This window comes from Sorex araneus, chromosome 3 (genome assembly GCF_027595985.1).
Source record: "Sorex araneus isolate mSorAra2 chromosome 3, mSorAra2.pri, whole genome shotgun sequence".
Lineage (NCBI taxonomy): Eukaryota > Metazoa > Chordata > Mammalia > Eulipotyphla > Soricidae > Sorex > Sorex araneus.
The window spans coordinates 182,468,231-182,492,520 of NC_073304.1; the positions used below are offsets into that span (position 1 = coordinate 182,468,231).

A 24,290-nucleotide genomic window follows, 5' to 3' on the forward strand; every position below is an offset into this window, starting at 1 on the left:
AGATGGACTGGGAGCAGAGAGGACGTTTCTCACCGAGTATCCCCAGGCCGGGAGTGTGGGCTCAGGATTTGGGGGCCAGGTCAAGGCTGGATGGTACCCGGGGGCAAGAGTGGCCCCAAACCTAAAACAGACACAGGCTCCAAGTCACGGAGGGAAACAGCACAGGCCAGCACAGCCGGGTGCAAAGGCGCCTGTGCACCCACAGGAGGGCGAAGGGGACCAGGGACACAGGCTACCTCAGGCATTGCCGACCCGCCCGCCCGACCCCCTCACTACCTTCCCACATTCTCCCCACACTCTCCCCATCTCTCTACCCGAGTTCTCTTCCCCCACTCCCCCTCTCCCACCCCCACTGCTCCTCCACCCACGCTCTCCCCATCTCTTTCACCTGTGCTCTCCGCCCCCACCCACACTCCCCATCTCTCCCACCCCCACTCTCCGCCCCGCCCCTTCACGCCCCATCACTCCCATCCCAGAGCGCAACCGCCCCCACACGCCCCATCACTCCCATCCCAGAGCGCACCCGCCCTCGCGCTCCTCTTTACCCCCACGTGTCCAGCCGCCAGCCAAAGACCCCCTAGCAGGGCTGAGCCCCGTGGACCGAGGAGCGGCATGGACGGCATGAGCGGCCGAGCCCGCACGCGCGCCCGGGGCCAGCGCCGAAGCCCAAGCCTGGGAGAGGTGGGGCCACTTGGGGCCGATGCGCCGCTGCCGGTGAGATTCCCGGGGGCGGGGCTCACTTCCCTCCCCTGGGTTTCCTCTCTCCCACCCGACCCCACCTCCCTGTGCTGCTCTCTGTCCCTCCAGTGCGCCTGGCCGCGGGCACCTCAGGGCGCTGGACAGACCCGGCCCTTGGCACAGGAGTCCCTGACCCTTCCTTGGGAAGGCAAAGACGCTGCTGGCTGGACACAGGAAGAGCTGAGGGGTTTATGTGTCTGTGCTGGGGTCCTCTTGGGATGGCTCCTTCCCTCCTACCCGGCCCCCCCTTTGCCTTCACTCTGGGGACAGTCACTGCCTTGTCCTCCCCCCTCCCCCCCTGCACAGCCCAGCACTCACCTTGGGCCTGCGGGCCCTTCTGTGCTCCCTCCCAGCTAGCTGCTACTGCTTTCCCCCTTAGCATCCTCCCACCAGCCTTCATGAGCAGGAGTCTGAAGGGGCCCCAGCCACAGACCCCCAGGGAGGCCCTGGGCCGGTACTGAGAGGTGAGTGAGACATCCATCGGCCCGCGGTCCATTTCTTGAAGGGTCTGAGCTGGTTGTACTTCTCTCAGACACAGGCCTGAGCCTGCAGGTGTATGCCTTGCTGTGCTTTGTGCAGGTTTGGGCTGGGGTCAGGCAGCAGAGATGGGGGTCTCCAGTTGTGGGGCTGCTGGGCTGGGAAAAGCAGCGTTGGGATTGGGGGTGGGGGGTGTTAGATCATGCCCAGCAGTGCTCAGGGCCTATTCCTGACCCTGTTCAGGTGCCCCTCTTGGCTGCTGGGGGCGCCCTGATGGGGCAGCCATGTGCAAATCAAGTCCCTTCACCCCGTCCTCACTCCAGCCCTGAGAAGCATATAACTACACACTGGTGTCCTCCATGGCCAGGGAGTGGTCATGGCCACCCCGCTTCCTGGAGCCGCTCTTCCTTCTTCCACTCCAGCCTGGGCTGCCACCATTCACCGGCTGCTCCTCTGCCTGCAGACCCAGCGCTGGCCTAGGGTGCCAGCCCAGGCCCGACGCTCTGGCGCCCAGACTGCAGGACAAGGTGCCCAGGTGCTTCCCCCTCCTCACCTGCCACGGCTCCTCTCTGGAGGTCATCCCCAGTGGGCGGCAGGAGCCATGGTTGGTGTCCATAGGGGCATTCCTAGCTCACGCTGGGCAGCTGCTCCACCACTCACGTCCACGTCTGCCTTCATCTTGCCAAATGGAAACTAAACTTATTCCAGGGCCCAGGTGCCCGCCCACCTGGTCCTGCCAGTCTGTGGCAGAGACTTTCTGACTCCCCTCATGACTTCACAACCAGGACCAGTGAGAGGAGGAACATCTAGTGGGGACAGTCCAGGCTTCAAATCTGACTCACTGGGATTTTCCCGGGAGCCTTGGGTCATGGAGGAGGGTGTGAGCTGGTATGGAGCCAGGGACCATCCAGGGTGACTGCGCCCGGGTCCCAGTAGGCCGAGAGGGTGCTCTCTCTTCTCTCCATGTCGGTCGATGCTGCACTCGCTCTCTCAGCACCCATGGCTGAGGCCTGCTGCATGGCTGCGCCCTCGGCCTCCTGCTGGACACAGGTTGTTGTCTTGGAACCAACCCTTCTTTGGTCTCACGTCCCACAGTTTCTTGAGGCTGGTGGGGAGAGGCTCCTCCACAGCAAGCTGCTGGCGGCCTTTCTGGGAACCACCCGCATCCGGCCCAGGGCCATTCATCGCCTAAAAAGCTTCAAGCCCTGTCTTCCAAGGCTGGACAGTGTAGTCTCAAGCTTGTGTCTGACTTGCTGAAGGGCCAACGAGCCCCGGGAGACAGAGCTTTCCCGTGGGTAGAGCTCGTCTGCCAGTCAACTCCCCTGAGAGGAGGCGGGCAACTTCTGGGCCTGTGTTTCTAATGAGAGGTGCGCGTTCCAGCAGGTTTCTCACTGTCGGGGAGACTCCTGTGCTGTCCTGGTCATCTTCAGCAGTGTGTTGGGTTCTCGAGAGCCGATAGGTAGAACCGTGGAGGTGTGGACTTTGAGGAGGCATGTGCCCACACAGGCTTCTCTTCACATGTAGCTGGAGAGGGGCTGGAGAAGAGTGCTGGAGGTGGGAAACTCAGACGAGACTCCCTGGACCTGGCTGTCCATACCCGAGAGAGACTGGCCCACGTGAGGGATAGCAAAGCAGGTATGGCCCCACCCACTCTCTTTCTGTCTTTCCTTTCCTTTCTGGGTCATACCCAGCAGCGCACCTGGTTGGCGTCTTCTGGCTCTGCACCCAGGGACTGTATGTGGTATCAGGGATTGGAGCCAGGGCTATGCACTGCAGCGCCCTTAATTCCTGTGCTAGCTCTCCAGGCCTTTGCACACTTTCTGATGTTGTTTAATCAGAACAACTATTGTTTAATCAGAACGCTGTACTATCACTCCAGCCCCTCTTCAAGTTTCTTTTGTGTCCCAGAACCAAACTCTCTTTCTTAAACAGCAGCGACCCCTTAACTGACTTAAGCGGCATCACGGAGATGACTAGAGTGTGACTTGGGGGCATACCAGTGCTCTTCCTTCCCCAGGCTGCAGTGGGATGCCAGTGAAGTTGGTCGCCAACCTCTTTAGCCTAGAACTGCCACAGGACTGGCAGCTCTTCCAGTACCACGTGACCTTCCACCCTGATGTTGAATCCCGAAGACTGAGAACAGCTCTGCTCTGCGGTCACAGCCAACTCTCCAGCAGAGCCAAAGTGTTTGATGGGGTCATCCTTTTTCTCTCACAAGAGCTAGAAGAGAAGGTACAGTGTGGCCGGCAGAGAACCCTCTTCCCATGTGCCCCATGCGTGCTTAGGCTCACGTGCATGTCTGGCTGCCAGCTTCCCTCTTTCTTCTCTCCTGTGCTCCTGACAAGAGCAGAGAGATAAGGCCCGACTAAGGCCCCATCGATCACTAGTTTCTGAATGAATATGCTGAGGGCTGGGCAGCAGGAGGGATGGTATAGTGGGGAGGGCATTTGCCTTGCACACGGCTGAATCAGGTTTTGCTTCTGGCACATACAGTCCCTTGAGCATTACCAGCAGTGACCAATGAGTACTGCTGGGCATGGCTCCAAAACCAAACAAAACAGCAAAGCCAAGGGCCTAGCATTGTAGGGGTTGGAATACAATCTGATTTTCAGCTCTTCATGGTTAAAGACCGTGGCCTGACTTTTCCTTTTGATACTTTCCCCAAATGGCCAAGATGCTCTGAAGCACCACGACGGCTGGGCCTGTGAGCTTGAACTTCGTTCTCTGGCTCCTGCGTCCTACGCCGTGTGCTGGCACTTTCTGGCATCTCTGCTCACAACTGCCATTTCTCCATGCAGCGTGCCAGGGGTTGAGCTGAGCTGGTGAGGACACACACGGCTGTGCCCCACACATGGCAAAGCGTGAGAGTGCATCCCTCTCCCTCCAGGTCATGGAGCTGTCCAGTGTGACCCAGCGGGGTGAGACTGTGCAGATGACCCTGACCCTGACGAGGCAGCTGCCGGCCAGCTCCCCCGTGTGCATGCAGGTGTTCAACCTCATCTTCCGCAAGTAAGGGCCTGAGCTGGCGCCAACGCCTGCCCGCGGACTCCCGGGCCAGGGCAGCCTCTGTGGCCTTGTAAGGAGAGCCCCAGCGGGTCACTGCCCACTGCTGTCCAGACTCTGACCCTGGACCCTTGTCATTTTGGGCTGTCTGGGTGAGGGAAGATTCAGGGTGTAGTGGGATGGTGGGTACTGCTGCCCAAGCCAGCTCAGCACTCTGCCCTCTGTGCCCTCCCACATGGACAAGCCTGAGTGACCAGGCTCCAGGCCTGGGCTCAGAATTAGAGACGTGGTTGTTGACCTATGTTTACCAGACACTCTAAACATTCATTTTCAGGATTTTAAAGAAGTTGTCCCTGTACCAGATTGGACGGAACTTCTATAACCCTTCCCAGCCCGTGGAAATCCCCCAGCACAAGTAGGTCTATTTCTGCTTCCTGTTTCTCAGAAGTCACTCCTGTGGACAGCCACATATCTCACAGTACTCTCGACCACTGCAGGGAGCAGTGGGGACGGAGTCCTCTAACAGCCAAGGGTGGCTGTGTACCGGGTTTGGGTCTGGGGGTCTGTCTGGGATCAGGGACCCCGGGGTGCTGGGAATCCCACCTAGACCTTGTGCAACATGTTCCACTCTGGCCCTCGGTCTGACTACCCTCATGCCTCATGGTAGGGGACGTGGAGCTGTGGCTGCTGCCCAGTCTGTGCTGGCTTGCTCCCGGGATGCCAGCAGGAACTTGGAAAGGGCTTCTCAAGTGGGGCGGGAAGAGTGGAAGCAGCTTCAGCCACTGTTATGCTGACAGGAAGTGGGCCGACCCGAGAGTGTCTGTCCTGTCCTCACAGTCATCTGTCCTGTTCTCATCTCAACTCTGTGTCCACGTGGGGACAAGCCCCTCGATGCCCTCCTCCCTGAGCTCTTCCCGGCATCTTGCCCCGGGGAAGGTGTCTGTAGGCATTTTGATTGTCACCGCGGGGTTCTGTCCTGGCATCCAGAGGGGAGAGGAGAGGCCAAGGATGCGCTGACTGGCCAGTGCCCAGCGTGGCCCTAAGGAGGATTGCCTCATTGCTGTGCTGTGGGGACAGATGAACTGAAGCACTCGATGAGCTCCAGAATCCAGCCCAAGAACACCAGCTGGAAGTCAAGGATCTGGGAGCACAGTTGCCCTTCAGGAGTGCTCGGGCCAAGGGCAGCTTCAGTACGGGAGTCCGGGCTTGACCCTGCACTGTCGCATGGTCACCTGAGCAAGTCCCAAGCCAGGAGAGGCTCTGGGACACCAAGACCAAGGTTTGTGGTTTCTTTCCAGTATAATAAATTTTAAAAAAGAACAAACCTTTTTCTTTTTTCAGATTGTCCCTTTGGCCGGGATTTGCCATTTCTGTTTCACAGTTTGAAAACAGGCTCCTGCTTCATGCGGATGTGAGTTACAAGGTTCTCCGGAATGAGACTGTCCTGGAACTCATGGCTGAGCTCTGCCACCGGCAGGCCGAGCCCTGCTTCACCCAGGCCTGTGAAGAGCAGCTGATCGGACTGGTCGTGCTGACCAGGTGAGGCCTGAGGATCACTGCCTCCGGGATGTGCTGTCTGGGGTGACAGCAGAAGCGGGACCGGAGAGGCCAACAGAGTCCTGAGGGTGGCCGCCCCTACCTCCTGCCCAAGCAGTCCTCACATGCCCTGAGGCTTCGGGACCACTGGGAGACCGGTGCCGTCTGCGTGTAGTGGCTGCGGTAGGCTTCTCGGACTGAGGAAACAGAAGGTCTGCAGTGGCCACTGGCCAGTGACGGAGCCTGACTCCTGCTGGTTGGCCCTGGTGTGCTCACCTGGGTGATTCTGGGGACCCAGGCCTCGGCTTTGAGCTTCTGGTTGCTGCGTGCTCATGGGAGCACCCGAAGACCCCCCCCTACACCGCCTGGCAGATAGGCAGGACTCACTCAGCGAGTGCTCCTCAAGTGGAGTCACTGTCCCCCGTGATTCTGAAACACTGGAGGCTCATCGTATGCACAAGAGGTGTGGAGAAATACTCCTGGGTTGGGAAGGACACTGGCGTCTCACTCCCTAGGTACAATAACAGGACCTACCGCGTGGACGACATTGACTGGTCCGTGAAGCCCACGCATACCTTCCAGAAGCGGGATGGCACTCGGCTCAGCTATGTGGAGTACTACAAGCAGGTAGGGGCGTCCTGCTGGTCAGCAGGCCTGCAGGGCCCAGCCAGCCCCGTCCCATCTGAGCACTGTTCTGAGCTCCTCCACGCCCCTCCCCCAGATCACTGCCCAGAACATGCCTTTGCTGCTCCACCCTTTCCAGACCTCTGTTTTGCCTGAGCAAACCCACACCCTCCTCTCCTGCTTCCCTCTCCTCCCTCTGCCCTTCTGCCTAGGTGGTCAGGGAGCCCAAGAACCAAACCCCCCAAATCCCCTAAGAACTGAGCTTTTGTGTGACCCAGAGAATCCACTTCTGGGCACTATCCCAAGGTGGCAAAACCTTGGACTTTGAAAAATTTGCACACACCTGTAGGTCCCAGCTTCAAACTATCAGGAAAAATACTTTCTAGTGCTGAGCAAATATATCACGGAATGATATGTGAATGAAAGTGACTCCCTGGTGCAGGGTAGGTGTGGCCCCCCTCCCGCCCCACCCCCTTCCCCCCAGCTGTGCCACACCTGCCTTTTAGGATGCAGGTTCCCGGACTGCATTCTCTTGACTCACCTTCAATTGTTTCTCTCCATCCACTGCTGGGACCTGCCAGTGCAGGACTCGCCAAGGTCATTCACTTGGGCAGGGAGCAGCTTTGGGTCCCCTGACTCTGGGGGGAAACCCACAAGAGAAAATGGAAATGGCTGAAATGCCAGATATAGCTGCATTCTCAGAGAGAAGAAAACCGTATAATCCCCTTAGTATGAGGTCTAGGGCCAGGAAGGTGGCAGAAACCCGAGACTAGAGGACATGAAAGAAGCATGTTTTGTTGAGCAGAGATGCTTCCCTGTCAGTAAGGGCTGCATCGGTGCTGGTGCCAAGCCTCTCCCTGCTATCCCCTCCTGACTTCTCCGTCCTCTTGCCTTCTGCAGCAGTATGACATTACTGTGTCTGACCTGGGTCAGCCCATGCTGGTCAGTCTGCTGAGAGGCCAGGGGAGTGGCAGCGCTGAGGTGCGGCTGGTCCACCTGCTCCCCGAGCTGTGCTTCCTCACAGGTAAAGGTGCTATCTTCGATCAGGCCCAGTGGCCAGTAGTGTACTTCCGTAGTCTGGGCCAGGGTCGAGTTTTGTCCTGGGAGCAGTCGATTTGGGGCAGAGAAAGTGGAGGCATTGGGACAGTGCTGGGACAGTCCAGTTGGCTCTTCCCTTTGTCTCAGCTGTCCTATCGTTACTTTGACATGAAATAGTCTTCCAGCTGCCCTCCTAGAGCCGAGTGACCATCGCCTCTCCCCACTCCCTTACACTAGAAATGAGATGACTTTGACTTTCTGAAGGTGAATTGTTGGAGAAGAACATGTGTGTGTGTGTGTGTGTGTGTGTATGTGTGTGTGTGGTGTGTGGTGTGTGTGTGTACTTCTGGAGGCCCAGGGCCTCACCCATGTGGGCCAGCCTGCTCTACTGAGCCACTTTCATAGCCCTCACAGGGATCCTGCCTGGTCCCTCCACAATCCTAGTTTCTTGTTTGCAGGCTCTCAGGGGTCCTGTCATGTGCTGGGGAACCGAGCATTGATTGTCTCGGGACTGTCCATGATGTCCATTTGTTTCAGAGGGCAGAAGTGGGGGCGGAAAGTCTCAACCCTGGACACTCAGTATTGCTCAAATAGAGGATGGTGAGGCAGGTGGATTTGTGGTCAGAGAAATGAAGAAAGATAGACTCCCCAGGACAGTGCTCACTCTGGTGGCTTTCTGCCTGCACGGCTCTGGCTGTCTGCCCTGGCAGAGGTGGCAGGTGTACATGCACACGCACAGTGCCACATCAGTACAGCCAGGGAAAGAGATACCCACATTCCCAGTTACGTGTACCACGTGCAGAAAGGGGCTACCCAGGGCAATGTTTGCAGTCTACACGACCTTGTGATTTTAGCGTGGCACCTTCAGAAGACCATGCGGGACGAGGCATGTGCTCAGGTGCTAGAGCGGGGCCTTGCATGCCAGAGAGCCTGGCCTAGAAAACTAGGGATCCATGCAGCCCTGCCCTGTAGTGCTCCAGAACAAGAAACCGGAAGTCGCATGGCTGGCTTGCCTGTGCTTGGTCTTCACTGTCTTCGTGCTGTTCCCCAGGGCTGAGCAGCCGGGCCGGCTCCGACTTCCCTCTGATGAAGGCTGTCGCTGAGGAGACGCGTCTGGGCCCCGTGGGGAGGCAGCAGCGCCTGGCCCAGCTGGCTGATGACATCCAGAGGTAGTGCAGTGCCTCCGGGCCAGGTTTTCCTAGAAACAGTGCTCCTATGAACACAGCGCGTTCTTGCCAACATCAAGCTGGGTGCATGTGGATCGTAGGGTCCAGGCCAGAGAGCCACCAGGAGGCCTGCAGAGGGGTGGAGATGGTGTCACTGGTGGTCTGTCCCGACAGAAGTTTGGATGAAGAAGAGGCTTGTCATTAAAAGCGAGCAAGTCAACCACTCCACTGGGGGCCCATAATCTGGGTGGGGAACACTCAGACCCACTCGGAGCCCACAGCCCGCTCTGTGTGTGTCCCCTCGGGGACTGCAGCCAGTCTGGTGGCCCGTGCACACCCTGCCCTCAGTCTGCTGCAGCCCCACAGGGAAACGAGGGTCTCCCTTCTCCCCTGAGAATCACTGTCCCCTAGAGCAGCCTCAGCCACTGCTCAACACTGGAAATGGGGCCAGTGCTCTGGCCAAAAACATTCATCCTTATAGTATGTTGGGGTGAGCCATGGTATTCACTCAGCAATCTCCTTTAATCTTACTTTTGGGGCTAGAGCGATAGATAGGACAGAGGGCAGGGTGTTTGCCTGGTCCATGGCTGACCCAGGTTCAGTCCCCTGGGGAGAAAAGAGTGGATTTTAGCATATTGTAAGAAGAGCAGGATCGTGGGTTTTCTGCGTACTTAGCAGCTCATGCCAGCCGCCCTTCGGAGTTGAGGTCAGGGACCATTTTTGTGCTATACCCGCCCCCCCCCCGCCAATGCCCCCAAGAGGTGCAGCCTGGGAGGATGTCGGTGATGGGCCAGTGAGAGGCAGCATGAGCTGCAGTGGAGGCTCAGCCCAACCCAGCCCTGAAGTGCTACAGAGCAGGGGTGGGCAGTGGTGACCACCACTCCACTGGGAGGACAGTGCCGGGGCCCTCGGGCAGAGAGGTGGCCTCCCTCTTGCGGTGCAGGCATCTGTGTGCACTGAGCCCAGCCCCCACAGGGTTAGTTCTAAGGCCCTGGAACTCTGCTGTTAAGGAAACCAAGGTATGTCTTTCAGTAGCCCCTGGTAGGAGCTGAGCACAGGCCATGTAGCAGAACCCGCCGACTGCACGGCACGTGGGTGGGTGGGTGGGTGGGCACAAGGCCCCCTGAGCAGGGAAGACCATGTGACCTGAGAGGAAGTCAGCCCCTCGAAGCCCAGGAAGGGGCACTGCCTTCTCTGTGCTCCAGGGCCCCTCTCTCCACAGAAACAAGGATACTCGCTTTGAGCTGGAGACGTGGGGGCTGCACCTCGGATGCCAGCTGTCCGTGACGGGCCGGGTGGTGCCCACAGAGAAGATGATCCTGCAGGACCGCATAGTAAGTGCCATGGCTGCTCCCACTTCAGCACTTCCCTGGTGAGCAGGAGTGGGTTATGGATCGGGGGTGGGATGACTGGTCATCTTTCCTGGCCATGCACTGCTATTCTTCGGATGTGGTCCTGATGTCCTTCTCTCTCTCTGGCATGGCTGTGCTTGCGATGGCTGAGGGCCCTGTGTGTGGAGCAGGGTCACATCACAGGTCTCTGGCTGTTACTATGACGGCACAGCCCCCGTGGCTGGGTTGGGGCCACATCACAGGTCTCTGGCTGTTGCTATGACAGCACGGCCTCATGGCTGGGTTGGGGCCACATCACAGGTCTTTGACTGTTGCTGTGATGGCACAGCCCTGTGGCTAGGTTGGGGCCATGTCACAGGGTCTCTGACTGTTGCTATGATGGCACAGCTCCTCTTGCCTTGGTTTCATGCTCGCTGGATCTTCTCTTCAATGTCCATCATTCTTGTCCTAGTGTCAGCCTGTGTCTGCTGCCGACTGGTCCAAGGACATGCAGATGTGCAAACTTTTAAGCACAAAGTCTTTGAATAACTGGTTGATTCTATACAGCGACAGAGCTGAGTGTGTGACTGAGAGTTTCCTTGGCTGCTTGAGAAGAGCTGGAAGTTCCATGGGCTTTAACATCCAACACCCCAAATTGTGAGTCTCTGCTGAAAAGCACCCTCTTTTCTTCCAGGATTATTCGGGTTTAGTAGGAAGATATAGGATACAGTGACTGCTGTCGCTCAAGACTTTCTTTGAGTCAAGTTTTTTTTTTGGGGGGGGAGGGGTCACACCTGGTGATGCACAGGGTCTACTCCTGGCTCTGCACTCAGGAATTACTCCTGGCGGTGCTCAGGGGACCATATGGGATGCTGGGATTAGAACCCGGGCCAGCTGCGTGCAAGGCAAACGCCCTACCTGCTGTGCTATCGCTCCAGCCCCGAGTCAAGTTTTCTTAAACTGCCTAGAAAATAGTTATGAGAGATTTTTCAGTGATAAAACTTCTATTCAGTTATCTTGCTGTTCTTAGCAAAACTCTGTTTTCATAGTTGTTCTTGGCAATGCATCTCATTACTTAAAATCTTTCTACTTAGAGAATAAGTCCTTTTTAGGGTTGTATATTGCCACCTCAACCTTTTTCTTTAATTCTCTTAATAGGTTATTTTTTTAGGAGAAAATGTTATTTTTATTTGTTGGTTTGTTTTTGGCATTTTGGGTCACACCCAATGATGCTCAGGGGTTACTCCTGGCTCTGTACTCAGGGATTATTCCTGATGGTGCTCGGGAGACCATATGGGATACCAGGGATAAAACCCAGGTTTCTGTGTGCAAGGCAAATGCTCTCCCTGCTGTACTATATGGCTCTAGCCCAGAATGCTGTTTTTATTTTATTTTATTTTATTAATTAATTTATTTTTTAATTAGTGAGCCACAGTGAGGGTACGGTTACAGATTCACACATTTTCGTGCTTGTTTTTCCCTCATGCAATGTTTAAGAGCCCATCCCTCCACCAGTGTCCGTTCTCCACCACCAATGAACCCAGTATCCCTCCCACCCGCCCAGTCCCATTCCCCCCACCCCACCCCGCCTCTGTGTCAGGGCATTCCAATTTGATATCTATCTTTCCTTTTGGGTGTTGTGGTTTTAATAGGTTATTTATAAACTTTAGTAGCCAGTGGGCTGAAGCTAGTTCAGTGGTTGCACAAATGCCTAGTATGTGTCTGACCTGGGTTTGGTCCCTGAGCACTGCTCGGCAGCCTGACTGACCGTGGATCTCTAGGGCATCACTGCAGGGCTGAAGCAAGCCCTTATCTTCTGACCTAGCTGCCTAAGGGACACTAAGGGGGTCCTGAGTCTCCTGAGCGCTGTTGGGGAGTCCTAATTGGGAATACCACCGGAACAGCAAGAGTAATATGAAATAAAACTTGCACTTTAGGGTTTACTAAATTCGTACTTTAATGTAGTAGATCTGAACTAGCTTTTCTGCTTCTGTTATTCTACTAAGATTAGGGTTTTGTTTGTTTGTTTGTTTGTTTTTCTTTTTGGGTCACACCCAGCGATGCTCAGGGGTTACTCCTGGCTTTGCACTCAGGAATTGCTCCTGGCAGTGCTTGGGGGACCATATGGGATGCCGGGATGGGGATCAAACCCTGGTCGGCCTGGGCAAACGCCCTACCCACTGTGCTATCGCTCCGGGCCCCCTGTTTGTTTGTTTTTAATAAAATAAGTTCCTTCACTTATGTACCTGGTACTGTGCCATCTACATGGATGACAAAGAAAAAGAAGGAAATTTCAGTTTGCTCCCCCATTTTGGGGGGTGATTCGGGCCACGCCCAGCAGTGCTCTGGGTTACTCCTGGCTCTGCACTCAGGAATTCTCCTGGCGGTGACCTGGGGACGTATGGAAGATGTGCGATCTAAACATAGAGGGCTGGATGTGACCCGAGTGGCCGCACATTGCTGGATGACGATGATCCTGGAGGCTAGCTAAACTACTTTTGGTACCAGCAGCTTCTTGCATAAATGTCTCTAGACTGTGAACTAAGCGACGGCCCCATGCTGCCCCAGGAGGGGAAAGGCTTTTCTTTCTCCGCTTTTTCTTTCCGGGGTGGGGGGGTTGGAAGGCGTGGCGACTGCCATCTTATAAGGACCACTAAAGAGAGGTACGAGCTTGCAATGATGCAATTTCTGGCAGAAATTTCCCTGGACTTAGTTACTAAGATACTAAAATACAGAAGTCCAAAACCTCATATCTCTTTATTCTCAACAATGGAAAACCAATTATCAAATGCTTCCTTTTCAGCAGGTCTGATTTTTTGGGGGGAGACTCCAAACAATAATAGTGAGTTTTTTGTGGAAATATTGAATGTAATCAAAGTAAAGAGAAAGTAAAGTGAAAATTATCAGCTGTACAGGCGGAGGGAGGGGGTGGGAGGGGAGATATACTGGGGTTCTTGGTGGTGGAATATGTGCACTGGTGAAGGGATGGGTGTTCAATCATTGTATAACTGATACTTAAGCCTGAATGCTTTGTAACTTTTCACGTGGTGATTCAATAATAAATAAATAAATAAATAAGCAAACTAGAGGGCTAGAGGCAAAGCAAGCGCCTTCCCCACTGTACTATCTTTCCAGCCCTGTTCAGTTTAATGCAGCATCTGTGCACTCAAAATCCAATACAGTTTTGTTTTAATAAAGCTGTAAAGTCGAGCCTACTTTCTCTATAGTTTGATAACTTGGCAAAGTACAGCCAAGGCTGCGTCTCTCTGCTCTGGGGAGGTGCCGAGCCTTTGCTGGCAGAAGGGAGTGATTACCCAGCATCTCTGTAGAACCAGGGCCAGCCTGCGCCCAGTGCTGACCTCCTTAGTTTCCCTGTTCTGAGCCGCAGCCACTCCCACAGGCTAATGAGAGGCCAGAGTCCGCTGACCCGGCTCTCGGCTCTTGCACGGAACTGTACTCCGGCTTCTTTGCCTGGAAACTGTGCTGTCCCACCCCCTCCCTGATGCAGCGTTTACCTGCTGGCTTCCCGGAGGCACTTACCAGATGGCCAGGAAGGGCAGGAGGGGCAGTGTGAGTCCATGGAGGTGGCCAGAGAAATCACCCTGGGCTTCCTGCTGCCCAGGTCCACACACCAGCAAACAGGCGGCCCTGGCTGGGGGCGCCCACGGGGCGTGTGGACAGTTCAGAGTCTGATCCTATTTAGGAAAATCAGGGCCTGGATCCCTCTCACCTCTCATGTAGCCTCTGGCCCTGGTGCAGTGAGCTCAGAACAGAGTCCTGATCAGTTCTTGCAGATGGATACAGTGAAATATTCTAGGACCCCTGAAGGGGAGACCCATCTGGAGCAACAGATGAGCCGTACCTCTGAGTTAAAAACACTTAAAGTTCCCGGCAGTTCTGCCTGAGGAAAGCCCTACTCCGGTTGTTGTGGGCCTGTTCGCATCCTTGAGGTTAGAGGGACCGGCTTTCAGCCCCATTGAGAATAGCAGAATTATTATCAAGGATTCTATGCAGTGAAGGAATTGCTGCTTTTCACCAAACTGATGTCGGTGGGCCCCACGGGTGGCTCATGTGAAACGGGGAGGAGAAAGTTGGTCACTTTCCCCCCATCTGCCTCTGCCATCTGGGACACAGTGTTATTGCGTTCTTGTCTCACCTCGAAGAAAGGAATTTCAGGAGTAGACAAGCAGTGAAGTAAATAGATTTCATTTGGAGGATTTTTGACTGATGGAGGGTGGGAAAGAGTGGGGGAGGGTGGGGCATTCAAGAGAGAACACAGGCTTCTCCAAGGGCGGAGAGAGCCCCTAGACACATACCAGCATTAAACACGAAAGCAATGAAAGTTCACATCTCAAGAGAAGAGATGCAGGCGACACCTGTGCTTGGGCACCACATGTGGTCGTCCACTTGGGTGCAAGCAGCACAATGGCTCGGGGCAGCATAGCGTTCCCTTCCTTTGTTCAAGGTGGCCTATAAGGGTTTCTCCAACCTGCCCCCACAGGGGATTTCTACGAAGGTCAAAGTCTGTTGCTAAGGAAGTTACTAGGGGGGTTGGGAGTGGTGATGACTGTCTTTGGGCTGGATCACTACAGTTAGGGTATTTGAGGAATTTTTCTTCCTGGGGAGGAGTCCAATCTCCTCAGGGTCTGCTGCTTAAGGTCTTATTTGTATCCACAAGGTGGGTCAGTCTTACAGTTTTCTTCCCAGAAGTTTTGTTGACCTGAGTCTCATTGCCGAGGGCTTCTCCCTATCTAACTGCCTACTACATTAAAACTACTTTGCAAACAAAGTATAAATTAATCATTAATATTTTGTTACATTATTAAATGTTTCTGTCATATCTTATAATGAAGAAACAATTTTAGATTCAAAATGTTTTTCCTTTTCTCTAATACTTTTATTCAATGATTGTTATAAAGGTTCATTTTTTATTATTTTTGGGTTTTGGGCTACACCCAGTAGTGCTCAGGCTGGATGCCTGACTCTGCACTCAGGGATCATTTCTGGTGGGACTCACGGACCATATATGGTACTGGGAATTGAACTCAGGTTGGCCCATTGAAAGGCAAGCACTGTATTATTAATCTGACTCCATTTTTATTATTTTTAACTTTATATGAATATGTGATGCTACAAAAGGAATTAAATGTCTTCAAAATCCATCTTTTTATGTAGCATAAAAATACAAGAAAATCCAGCTGCATTCCTAAGAGCTATCCAGAAACATTCTGACCCCCATATTCAGTTGGTAAGTAGTGTTTTGATGTATAATTTTAATTTTTCTTCATTTATAACAGTCTAGAAAGGAACCAGGACGTAATCTTCTATATGTTTGCAAATTGTGTGCATTCCCCTGAGCACCCAAGAAAGTAATAACCTTAGTACTTTAATAGCATTTTATTGTGTGTATGTGCAGGGTGAGAGGGACACTGTAGGGAGCTTAAGAGTCAAGGCATGCTGGGGGAGAGGCCCAGTCCCAATCCGAGCAGGCTTGGAAGTCTCAGTCACAGGTCCCACATACCTGGGTTTTTCTGCCAGTTCCCACTTGGGTGAGGCTTGCCCGAGCATGTGGAGAGTGGCCTTGAGCATGGCAGCAGTTGGGTTCTGGAGGTTTTCGGCTGCCGGGGTGCTGCTTTGGGTGGGGAAGGAAACTAAAACCACCCCCCTTTGAGTGAAGACAGCCCAAGTGAAGACAGCCTGGCATGGGGTCAGGACATTCTGCCTTAATATTAATTTTTAAATACTTGATATTATCCTTAGCCTATAGGAGCCTGCCTGTTTTCCTAGTTATTTGCATTATTTTCTTTAAAATTTAAGACAAGAAAGATAAAATAAAATAAAATTTAAGACAAGGGGCTGGAGCTCTAGCACAGCGGGTAAGGCGTTTGCCTTGCATGCAGCCGACCCGAGTTCAATTCCCAGCATTCCATATATATGGTCCCCTGAGCACCGTCAGGGGTAATTCCTGAGTGCAGAGCCAGGAGTAACCCCTGTGCATCGCCGGGTGTGACCCAAAAAGGAAAAAAAAATTAAAATTTAAGACAAGTTGACCCCTCCCTCGCCCTGTAAAGGGGGCACCCAGTGCCCTCAGTGTCTAGATTTCCTGGGGACCTACATCTTTCTGAGTCACTTTAGGCTCCTTGCTGGCTTCCTGCCTCCTAGTTCTTGCCCTCAGGCTCGGTTAGTTTCAGGAATGCCATTTTCTGCTGCATTGCGCCACCTTCCGGGAGGCCCAGAATTATCTCACTGCTCCAGTGTGTGATGCGGTGTGAGCATGGGGGTGAATGTGGATGTGTAGTGTCTGCATGGTGCAGTATGAATGTGTGGGTGTGGAGGGGTGCAGTATGAGTGTGGTGTGGGGTGTGTATAGTGCAGTGTGAGTGTGTGTGGGGGTGTATGTGCAGTCTGAGTGTGTGTGGGGTGTATGTATGTGCATTGTGTGGGGGGGTGTATGGTATAGTACGAGTGTATGGAGTGTGTATTATGCACTATGAGTGGTGTGAGGTATGTGTATGTACAGTATGAGTGTGTGGGATGTGTGTATGTGCAGTGTGCTGGGGTGTGTGTATGTGCAGTGTGTCTGTGTAGGGTATGTGGCAGGGTGAGAGGCACACTGTAGGGAGCTTCAGAGTTAAGGCATGCATATTATTTCCCATGCTGTCCTGGAGAGTGTCCCACGGGCTCAGGGTCCAAGTTCGTGTCAGAGAGCCTATTAGTATTTGCTTCTCCCCATTGTCCTGCAGGTGATGTGTGTCCTGCCATCCAACCACAAGAGCTGCTATGACTCCATTAAGAAATACCTGAGCTCCGACTGCCCAGTGCCCAGCCAGTGTTTGCGCACACGGACCCTGCACAGGCCCGGCATGCTGATGAGCGTGGCCACGAAGGTGGCCTTGCAGCTGACCTGCAAGCTAGGAGGAGAGCTGTGGGCCGTGGAGATCCCTGTGAGTTCCCACATGCATTCCTGTCTGCAGGGGGCAAGCTGAGATCTGGGTGCTCACGGGAGCCCAGGACTGTTGCCAGGTTTATGTGTCTCCCGACCCTGGGTCCCCACGCATACGAGCTCTTCTCAGCCAGGAAGTGAGTTATGGCTCTGCTGCTGTTCTCAGGAGCCTCGCTGGGTTCAGTGGATGACAGAACCTTTCCAGAAAGAGTGTCCATTCTGGGAAACCCTGGCCAGGCCTCTGCCTATGCTCCCTGGACACAGGGTCTCCCCAGAGAGAGCCGAGGGGCCGCTTGAGCCCCGGGCATGCTGAGAGCCCACTTTCACTCCTGAGCTGAGGCCACAGTGGGGCAAGGGGGTGAGAAAGAAGGGGGCGGCCGGGGCCCTTGCCTCCCATGCCAGGACGTGGGTCACCCTCAGGGCCCCTTCTGGACATGCTTGACTAGGCTCCTGAGTGTCAGCCCTGAGCCATGAGGGCTGACTAGCCTGGGTCCTCTCCATCCTGAGGTCTGGGCTGCCTTATCGTCATATCTCAGAGTTTAAAATCAGCAATTTAATAATAAGGACAGTCGTGAAGAAAACATTCATATTAAATCTGAGGGAGTGTGGGGAAATAACACCTCCTGCCATTTAAACTGTGAAAATTGAATTTTACAGTTAAAGTCACTGATGGTGGTCGGCATTGCTCTCTGTAAAGACACGTTCAGCACCGGGATGATGGTGGTTGGATTTGTAGCCAGCATGAACCCTGGAATCACCAGGTACCTTTATAACTACCCCAACACATGTAATCACCCTCTGTGGCTCAACAAAAGACTATAGATAGCTAGAAAGTTTGTGTTCTTTCAGTTTAACAATATGAACACTTGTGTTCATAAAATCTGTTCACACGTAAGAACGTGCTGGGGCCAGGGAGACTCGGCACACAGGCTCTGCGTGGGGGCCAGGAGTGACCCTCTCTGAATGGCCCCACGGGCACTGCTGGGACGGCTATCATAGTTTGAAGAGGTGACAGACATGCTTGGAGACACATAGGTTCATGTAAAAAAAAGCTGTTTTCAGGGGCTGAAGAACCTTGCACCTGGCCAACCCCAATCCATTCCTAGCACCATACCTGGTCCCCTGAACACTACAGGAGTGATCCCTGAGCACTGAGACCAGAGTAATCACTGAGCACTGCTGGGTGTCCAAAGCAAAAATTAAAATGAAGCTGTTTTCATACAGATCTTAGGCCAAACTATCAGGGCAGACTCTGCCTCAGACTTGGCTGTCTCACGAGGGCACCGTCCAAGGGGTCTCCCATGGACGCTGTCCTGTCAAACAGTGGACTCGGGTCCAGCCACCTTCATTTGCTGGCCCCCAGATCATTCTGTTTCTTGAGCCTCACTATGTATCAGTGTGTCCTCTGAGAAGTGGGGGTGCCAGGGCACCTCTTTCATTCAGCCCGTCTGGGACCTGCACATGAGAGCCGGGAGCAGTATTAGCTGACGTAGCTGCTCAGTCATGCACATATGCAGACTCCGGACGCAGGCAGTGTTGGACTTAGAGTCTAAAGCAGGCCTGGGAGTTCTTTGGGTAGGGTCTGGAGAGACACTACAGCCGGTACCTTGTGTGTGGCTGACCTGGGTTGGATCCCCGACATCCCTCATGGCCCCCCAAGCACTGCCAAGAGTACTTCCTAAATGCAGAGCCAGGGGTGACTCGTGGGCAAAAGACCAGCTGTGACCCCAAACCCAAATGAATAAATAAACCCAAATTTTTTAGGTATTTTGGGTTTTTTTGTTTGTTTAGGGGGGCACATGCCCAGCAGTGCTCAGGAGTTATTACTCCTGGTTCTGCACTTGGGAGTTACTCCTGATGGTGCTCAGGGACTATATGGGATGTCGGGAATCCAACCTGGGTCGGCCGCGTGCAAGGCAAACACCCCACCTGTTGTGCCATCTTTCAAGCCTCTGTTTAGGTATTTGTCACTAAACTGTTATTCTGAGGCACTTCACAGCCTGTTTCTTCCTAGACTTAAGCTCTTTGACTTACTCCATGGACGTGAAGCCAGGTCTGAGTTCAGGGACGAGCAGAGGGAGCGCGTGGCTGCCGGCCCTGCCAGTAGGTCTAGATGAAGGGCAACTGCTCCAAGCAGCGTTCTGAATGGTATCACTGTAGCTCCTTGGTTCCGAGGGTTCCAACGGGTTGATATGGATCTCAACCTGACTCAGGGTCTCCATTCCCCCAAGTATCAGCAAAGGGTGTCAGCAAGGAAACTCGCTTCTGATATGCCAATAAGCTCATGGCGTTTAGAGTTCAGGTTGTTGCTCACCAGATCCCTTAGTCACAGACACGGAAGCCCCTGCTCATTGGCCTCAGTGCGCGTAGAATGGGGCCACGCTCCTCCCGGAGACCTCGTGTTTACAACAGCTCAGCGAGGCTGTCCTGCTTACCGGTGTGTGAGTCCCCACGACCCAGGTCTGGAGCCCATGACTGTGCCCAGAGCCCCAGCAGCTGGTGGGCGCTCAGTAGGACAGGGCCTAGAGGTGAAATTCTTAGCACAGACTCTCAGGATGACGGACGAGTTTCTCTCATCAGTAAGTCTGGTTAGGGGAGCCTTCTACATAGTGTAGTCATGTCATATATACAGATCTGAAGAGTCGTTTCCACTCGGAATGTCGTTCTGAACGCAGCCCCAGGGATGCTGGCTGAAGAGGGGCTCGCTCCATTCTCTGCCCTCTGCAGGTGGTTTTCCCGCTGCATCCTTCAGAGGACCACGACTGCGGTTGCAGACTGCCTGAAAACATTCATGAGTGGTATTGCGGGGGCGGGGCCGTCCATGCAGTTCCTCAGACACAGAGTCTAAGTGTTCACGTGGGGGGGAGCAAACATGCCAAATGTCCTGGTGCTCCCTGGGGCTGTTCCACGTGGGCCCAGCTGCAGCTGGCAGCAGGCTGCAGAACACTCACAGGTGGTCTGTGAGAAGCAGAGAGTCAGGGGAGGGCTGGCTGATGGCTCTGGCACGTGCTTTGCAGACAGAAACCTGGCAGAGAGGAAGCAGGTTTCTGACTGAGCAGTGCTGAGACTGCAGTAAGCTCAGGGCCATTGGCACCAGGGCAGTGGTGCCAGCAGAGGGGAGAAGGCAGGGAGATGGGGACAGAAGAGGGACAGGAAAGGAGTAGAGGAGGGGACAGGGAAATACCAGCAGAGGGGACAGGGAGATGCCAGCAGAGGGGACAAGGCATCGAGATGTGAGCTGATGAGTAAAAAAAAAAAAAAAAAAAAAAAAACCTTGGGATTTTTTGTTTGTTTGGGGGATTTATATTTCCCTTATATGAAGTAAGTTTTCCTTTATTGGCTGAATTGTATTGTTCTGGGATTCTAACCCATGCTCAGCTGTGCTCAGGGTTTACCCCTGGCTCTGTGTGCAGGAATCACTCCTGGTGGGCTCAGGGGACCATACATGGTGCCGGGGATTGAACCACATGGGAGGCAAGTGCCTTTACTACTCTCTGACCTTACAAGCAGAATTTTAAACTCTTAATAAAGGGAAGTGGTAAGTTTGGACATATTCAGCGTAAGGCATCTAGTCACTTAGCAGAGACGCAGGCGTGTTCCCCTAAAGTTACCACTTCCACGTGGCTGTGAAGACAGCCCAGATTGGGGTCTTTATCTGCCAACATCTGGAGCAGCACATCAATGTAAACATGGCAACTAGTGGGACTCTCCTTCTGTTGATGGCCGTGAGATGTTCACTGTGTTCTTATGCCAAATCACACAGGTGCGCTCAACAAGTGGCACGAGGCCAACCACAGCTTGCCAGCACGGATCATCGTGTATCGCAGTGGGGTGGGGGACGGTCAGCTACAGACCCTGATTGACTACGAGGTCCCCCAGCTGCTGAGCAGTGTGACCACGTCGGGCTCACAGGTCAGGTATGTCTGCATGTTCCAGCGATCCCTCAGCTCTGCTGCCCAGGTCGGCCTTGGCTGTGGTCATGGAGTTTATCAGGGCTAGCTGGGATGGCTTGGGGGGACACCCAGAGGCAGACAGGGACCCACAGCTGGAGTTTCTGTCACTCCAGGCAGCAGCTTCAGTGGAGCAGCCATGGCAGAGAAGGCCATGTGGGGCCTGGGGTCCACACTTGCCCCCCAGAGCAAGGGCAAGGACAGTGTCAGAACTGGCAAGAGGGAGATGGTGGAACTCTACAGCCAGCGGCTTCGGAGGGTTGAAAGGCTCCTGTGAGAAGGGGCCTTCGAAGCAGCTTTGCCAGCAGGCAGTACAGCTGCAGCCAGGCCCAGGTGCCCGGCGGAGAGGGCATACAGGGCACCTGCAGTCACGCTTTCACCTGACTCCAGCCTGGGGATGGGCAGGGCGAGGGTGTGGGGCAACTGAGGTCAGTCCCAGTGTGAGTGACTCTGGTGGCAGAGACATGGGGGGCATTGTTGTTTATTCTAGAGTGTTTCTCTAATGAATTTATTGACTATTTTATTTGGCTACATCTGGTGGTGCACAGGGGACCATAGGCAGGGCAGCAAGGAGACACCTTAACTCCTGCACCATCTCCCCAGCTCTGACTTCATCTTACCACACAAGCATGTGCACACACACAGTGCACACACACAGATGCACACACATAGACACACACAGACTCACACAGACTCAGACACACATGGACATACACAGACACAGATGTACACACGGACACACAGACACAGATACGGACACACACACAGACATACACAACACACACACTGATACACACAGATGCATACACACAGACTCACAGACACAGACATAGATGCACATGGACATACACAGACAGACACACACAGACACACAACACTGGTTTGTCCTTTCCATAGACACAGACACATGCACAGACACATACAGACACAGACACACGCATACAGATGCACACACAGACACAGACACAGACACACAGAGATGCACACACAGACACAGACACAGACACACAGAGATGCACACACAGACACATACACAAACACAGACACACACACAGACACACATAGACACAGACACATGCACACATGCACACATACACACACCCCTCCTGGGTTCCCTCCGCCTGACGTGTCTCTGCTGCCCCAGCCCCAGGCTCTCAGTGGTAGTGGTGAGAACCAAGAGTGCCACGCGCTTCTTTGCCGAGATGAGTCGCACTGTTCAGAACCCGCCAATCGGCACCGTTGTGGATTCAGAGGCAACACGTCCAAACTGGCGAGTAACAAACCAGAACCTACCAGTGGGTGATTTGGGCGTGGCCCCTGGCTGCCATTGCCAAAGCCCTCGCTGCCATTTCTCCTCAGGTACGACTTTTATTTGGTCAGCCAAGCGGCCCACCGGGGGACTGTCAGCCCCACCTACTACAACGTCATCTACGACGACAACGGCTTGAAGCCAGACCACATGCAGAGGCTTACGTTCAAACTGTGCCACCTGTACTACAACTGGCCGGTGAGTGGCCGCTGAGCGGGGCTTGTGCTCAACACCCCTCCCTGAGATGCCCCTGGTTCCCTCACATCCTTAGGCCTGGCTCAGCGGAGGGGTGAAGGATCCAGTGCATAGTGCCAGGGACATTATCTGAGATGCAAAGTAGCAATCCTGCATGAGGTCTCAGAGGTCTGAACCACATGGACAGTCTGATGAGGAAATTGGGAATGTTGGTGTTCCTGCATTGCTGTGAGGATAAGGACGGTCACACAGACTCTGGGTCTGGGGAAGCACAGGGAAGCTCCCTTTTGGGACCCAGCTGCATCCCATGCCAGACTCTGTTCCCAGGAACTCCCTGCTATGGAAACCAAGATTAGCCCTCAGCCTGTCTTGGAGCAGGACCGACCCAGCTCACTCGCCATGCCCGAGGGTTCAGTGGGGCTGGCTTTTGTGCGTTTGGTCATAGTTCGTCCACAAACAGTACTATGGTAGATGGGGAATGGGGAGATCGTCGGGAAGAGCAGCTCCCTCTGACGGCCTTTCCTCCTCAGGGGCTGGTCCGGATGCCGGCGCCCTGCCAATACGCACACAAGCTGACCTTCCTGGTGGCACAGAGCATCCATAAGGAGCCCAGCTTGGAACTGGCCAATTCCCTTTTCTACCTGTGACCTCCACAGCTGCCGGCAAGGGACAGGGAATCTCTGTGTGTGAGGGGGCTCTGAGCTTAGTCTTAGCTTCTGCGTCTTAGACAACCAGCCCGGCTTACATGGGAATGGGTGCAATGTAAACATAGTGTCTGGTTTTAAAGAGGAAACCCCCGGGAAAAGAACTGCCCTCTGAAGGTAAATCATGCTGGTAGGCAACTCCACGTAGCTAAAGGTCCTCTGAGAAAGTTTGCGAGCTCCTTAATGACTACTAAGTGATGTCAGGCCTAATTCCCACCCAAAAGTTGGCAGTTTTTGAAGATTATGTTAGAAGCATCTTGAGAGTGGTTTTGATGGTGGAAAATAAAAGTCTGAGCCCACCTGTGTGTTTGCAGTTCTTTGCGCCTCAGCTGCCCTAGCTCAGTGCTCGCCACAGGCTCGCCTTGCTCAGCGTTGCTTACCCCCTCCCCGCTTTCAACCCCTTTTCATCTGAGAAATGCAGCCCAGGCTGGCACTGCCAGAAAACCCTCAGAGTCATGCACATTTCAGCTTTGAATAAATTTTAGAGTCGTTTCACACGCAGAAATCTTTCACTGTTTCCAGTTCTCCCTCTTGGTACCCTTGCACTCGGTCACAGGCCCCACGTGGGGCCACAGCCCAGAGGAGGTGGGCACGATCTGTCACCATCACCACAATGGGAAGTGGCTCTGATACGAGCAAAACCACTGCACTTACCCCAAGGAAGGAGAGGCACTTCTCCCTACAACCCTTCCTGTCTGGGCCCAGCAGGGGGCACGCCAGGACCATGAGTGACTGTGCCCTCCTCCACCCCGTCAGGGAGCTGCTGCAGGGAGGCCCCAAGGAACTGGCAAGATCTCTCAGGGCTCTGGTTGTGGGGCTGCTGGCCTGCACTGTGGTAGGGGCTGGACCAGGTCCACAGTGCTCAGCCTTGGAAACTGCCCATATTAAAGGACTTTGTAGATCCGCACAGACACACACACACACACACACAGACTCACACAAAGACACAGACACACACAGATAGACACACACAGACATGACACACACGAAGACACAGACACACATACACAGAGACATAGACAAAGACACACACAGAGACACACACACACAAAGACACACACTCAAACATAAACACACAAACACACAGTTCAGTCCACAAAAACTCTGACTTAAAAAGATGGGTGTGCACTCCATTGTCGGGATCTGGAAATGCCCCAAGTGCTGCGTGATAGGGCAGTAGGTCACAGCAAGTCACAGAGCAGACAGGAAACAGAATCCAGTCAGCCACTAGAGAAGATGGAATTTGGCCTTTTGCTACAACATGGACAGAACTGGA

The 24,290-nt window shown here is 53.9% G+C and overlaps 1 protein-coding gene across 1 annotated transcript; it reads left to right on the plus strand.

Annotated features, from left to right (window-relative positions):
* Positions 1 to 621: 621 nt before the first annotated feature.
* Positions 622 to 22,957, plus strand: PIWIL4 (piwi like RNA-mediated gene silencing 4). The gene is made up of 21 exons (XM_055132199.1): positions 622 to 714; positions 1,092 to 1,192; positions 1,679 to 1,800; positions 2,740 to 2,850; positions 3,233 to 3,447; positions 4,103 to 4,224; positions 4,553 to 4,633; positions 5,560 to 5,757; positions 6,270 to 6,381; positions 7,279 to 7,402; positions 8,468 to 8,585; positions 9,805 to 9,916; positions 10,386 to 10,570; positions 15,089 to 15,161; positions 16,657 to 16,857; positions 17,514 to 17,617; positions 19,584 to 19,654; positions 20,620 to 20,773; positions 21,951 to 22,076; positions 22,166 to 22,313; positions 22,841 to 22,957. Exons 1-21 carry the CDS (start codon positions 622 to 624, stop codon positions 22,955 to 22,957), a joined length of 2,688 nt encoding a protein of 895 aa, XP_054988174.1.
* Positions 22,958 to 24,290: the final 1,333 nt, after the last annotated feature.

Bases quoted from the DNA above. Each gene is read 5' to 3' on its own strand.
- PIWIL4 (XM_055132199.1), top strand. From the start codon at position 622: ATGAGCGGCCGAGCCCGCACGCGCGCCCGGGGCCAGCGCCGAAGCCCA. The intron at 22,077-22,165 runs GCGAGTAACAAA...ATTTCTCCTCAG, and splicing joins GAGGCAACACGTCCAAACTG to GTACGACTTTTATTTGGTCA. The intron at 22,314-22,840 runs GTGAGTGGCCGC...TTTCCTCCTCAG, and splicing joins ACCTGTACTACAACTGGCCG to GGGCTGGTCCGGATGCCGGC.